At 53.1% G+C, this 2243-nt stretch overlaps 1 protein-coding gene across 1 annotated transcript in view; it reads left to right on the top strand.

Moving 5' to 3' along the window:
* Positions 1–2243, top strand: part of TOM1 (target of myb1 membrane trafficking protein) — a 44641-nt gene that overhangs the window by 32664 nt on the left and 9734 nt on the right. The window contains exons 9-10 of the mRNA XM_023509201.1: positions 881–914; positions 1258–1445. Of these exons, the coding sequence (XP_023364969.1) occupies positions 881–914; positions 1258–1445 (222 nt within the window). The remainder of the gene's footprint in view (positions 1–880; positions 915–1257; positions 1446–2243) is intronic.

Below are 2243 nucleotides of genomic sequence, written 5' to 3'. Positions count from 1 at the left end.
AAAAAAAAAAAGATACTAATAATTCCAGCCTCCTCCAGCCCAGTGTTCATTTCTTCTCTCTTTATCCACCAGCGGACACCCACTGAGTGATTCTAAAGCAGTGGAAAGTAGGATGGGGCTCCTGCAGGTCACATCAGCCCACCTCTCCTGTTCATTGACCCAGTGAAATGAAAGGGTCCTTTCCCTGCCATTTGGAGGTGTGGGCTATGTGGGAGCTGAGGGCCCGGATCTGCACACCCACAGTCATCAGGCCCAGCATCCGCTGGGGCTTCCCACGTCATGGTCACTGAGATTCAGAGTCTTTACTTGGTCTCACCATCTCTGAGAAGAAGGTGCCCACAGACTAGACAAGGAGACTGAAATTCAAAAGCAGTGTCACTCCCCCCAAGATCACACAGTAGGTCACAGGGCCACAGCTCAAACAGCCCAGACCAAGGCCTTTTTGATCTACCTCCCCGGCCCTTGGCCCTTTTGTGTCTCCATAAGGCAGGGTCAGAGTTTGCATCTTACGCCCCCTCAGAGAGCACCTAACGCGCACACAAATACATGAGTACGTAACTGAAACAAAACGTGACCTTCACTGGGCGCCATGCATTCCTGTTTTCTGTTCCAGCCTATTTCTGTTTGTTCCGTGCTACTCATAAAATTGATAACCTAAATTGGGACACTTGCAAGTGAAAGAGAGGCACTGTCCACCACTACGTGGAGGCCACAGGCATAAACTGGATCTGTCCAGAGCACACCAGGATGTGTCATCACCCTGATCATGACCCGCCATGTCGATCTTGAGACCCGCGGTTCGGGAACTTCTGCCTAGCTATGCTGAGCCACCCATCTCATTCTGTCTCCTTGACTCGGGTCTTTTCTTTCTTTCTTGTAGGTTTGAACGGTTCCGAACAGGCCAGACCGCCAAGGTGAGAGGGGTAAAAGTCTTCTTTTCTGTGACTGGGTCACGCCATACTCGTGGGAAGGATGGCTGTTCTCTCCCCCCACATCTGGACAGGATAGCGCTTTCACGTCCAGCTCTCAGACAAGTCCCCTTCTAATGTTTTCTGCCACTGCCCCCTTAAGGTAGATGAGCCTGTGCCACCAGCTGATGCCCAAGGGTCTTGCCAGCTTCCCAGTGGGTCCAGGTAGCTGGAGCCAAATGGAAGGAAGAAAAGCCCTGGTGACAGATCCTAGGGCACAGTGCTTGGGGCAGAAGCGAATAAGGCTGCAGGCAAGGAGGATGATCAGGGCCTCTCCCTCCTCCCCCAGGCCCCAGGTGAGGCCGAGCTGGCAGGTGACCTGATCGACATGGGTCCTGACCCAGCGGCCACCAGCACCCTCTCCTCCCAGCTGGCGGGAATGAGTAAGTGTGATGTGGGGGCTTTGGCCAAGGGTACATTATGGTGCTGTGGTGGTCACCCCCACAGTTCTGGGATCCCCTCCATTGTACACCAATAGCAGAACACTGGTCCAGACTCCACCTCACTGGGGTCTCAACCCAAACCTTGCTGCAAGGTTGAGCATTCAGGACAACTGCCTCTGGCAACCCCAAAATTCCTGAGTCCCCTTGGATCTCAGAAATCCCAGCATCCTGTGGTTTTCCCTCTACACTGAATTCTCGATCTGAGTGAGCTTGGGCAAGTTACTTGAACTTCTTGAGCTCTCTTTCCTCCTTTGTGACAGGAGTGGAGATGGGCCCTTCCTCCCAGGTCACTGCGAGGCTGAGTAGTCTCACACGTGGGAGGTGCTTCGACCACACCAGGCCCTGGCTCACCCTGGATGAGCACTGGCAGTCATCACCCTCATCACTGTGATCAGTGTTAATAGCACTGACTGCCTGCTTCATGCTATGCCTTAGGAAATCATTAAAATCCCATTCCCATTTCGAATCACTACTACTACACTTTTTGAAAAATCTACTATACATCTGATCACTGTCCTCCTGCCCAGCCTTAAGCAGACGTGACAAGCAGTGTTTTACCTGCATTCTGTGACCCTCACAGCAGACCTAGTGGGGTGACAGTATCTCACTTTAGAAGTAAGCAAACCGGCTAGGCGCCTATAGCTCAACCGGCTAAGGAGCCAGCCACGTACACCTAAGGTGGCGGGTTCGAATCCCCAGCCCGGACCCGCCAAACAACAATGACAGCTGCAACCAAAAAAAATAGCCGGGTGTTGTGGCAGGCGCCTGTGGTCCCAGCTACTTGGGAGGCAGAGGCAGGAGACTCGCTTGAGCCCAGGAGTTGGAGGTTGCT

This window comes from Otolemur garnettii, unplaced genomic scaffold, assembly GCF_000181295.1.
Source record: "Otolemur garnettii isolate 467f Iridium unplaced genomic scaffold, OtoGar3 scaffold00007, whole genome shotgun sequence".
Taxonomy (NCBI): domain Eukaryota; kingdom Metazoa; phylum Chordata; class Mammalia; order Primates; family Galagidae; genus Otolemur; species Otolemur garnettii.
This window is presented reverse-complemented; position numbering and strand designations above follow the sequence as displayed.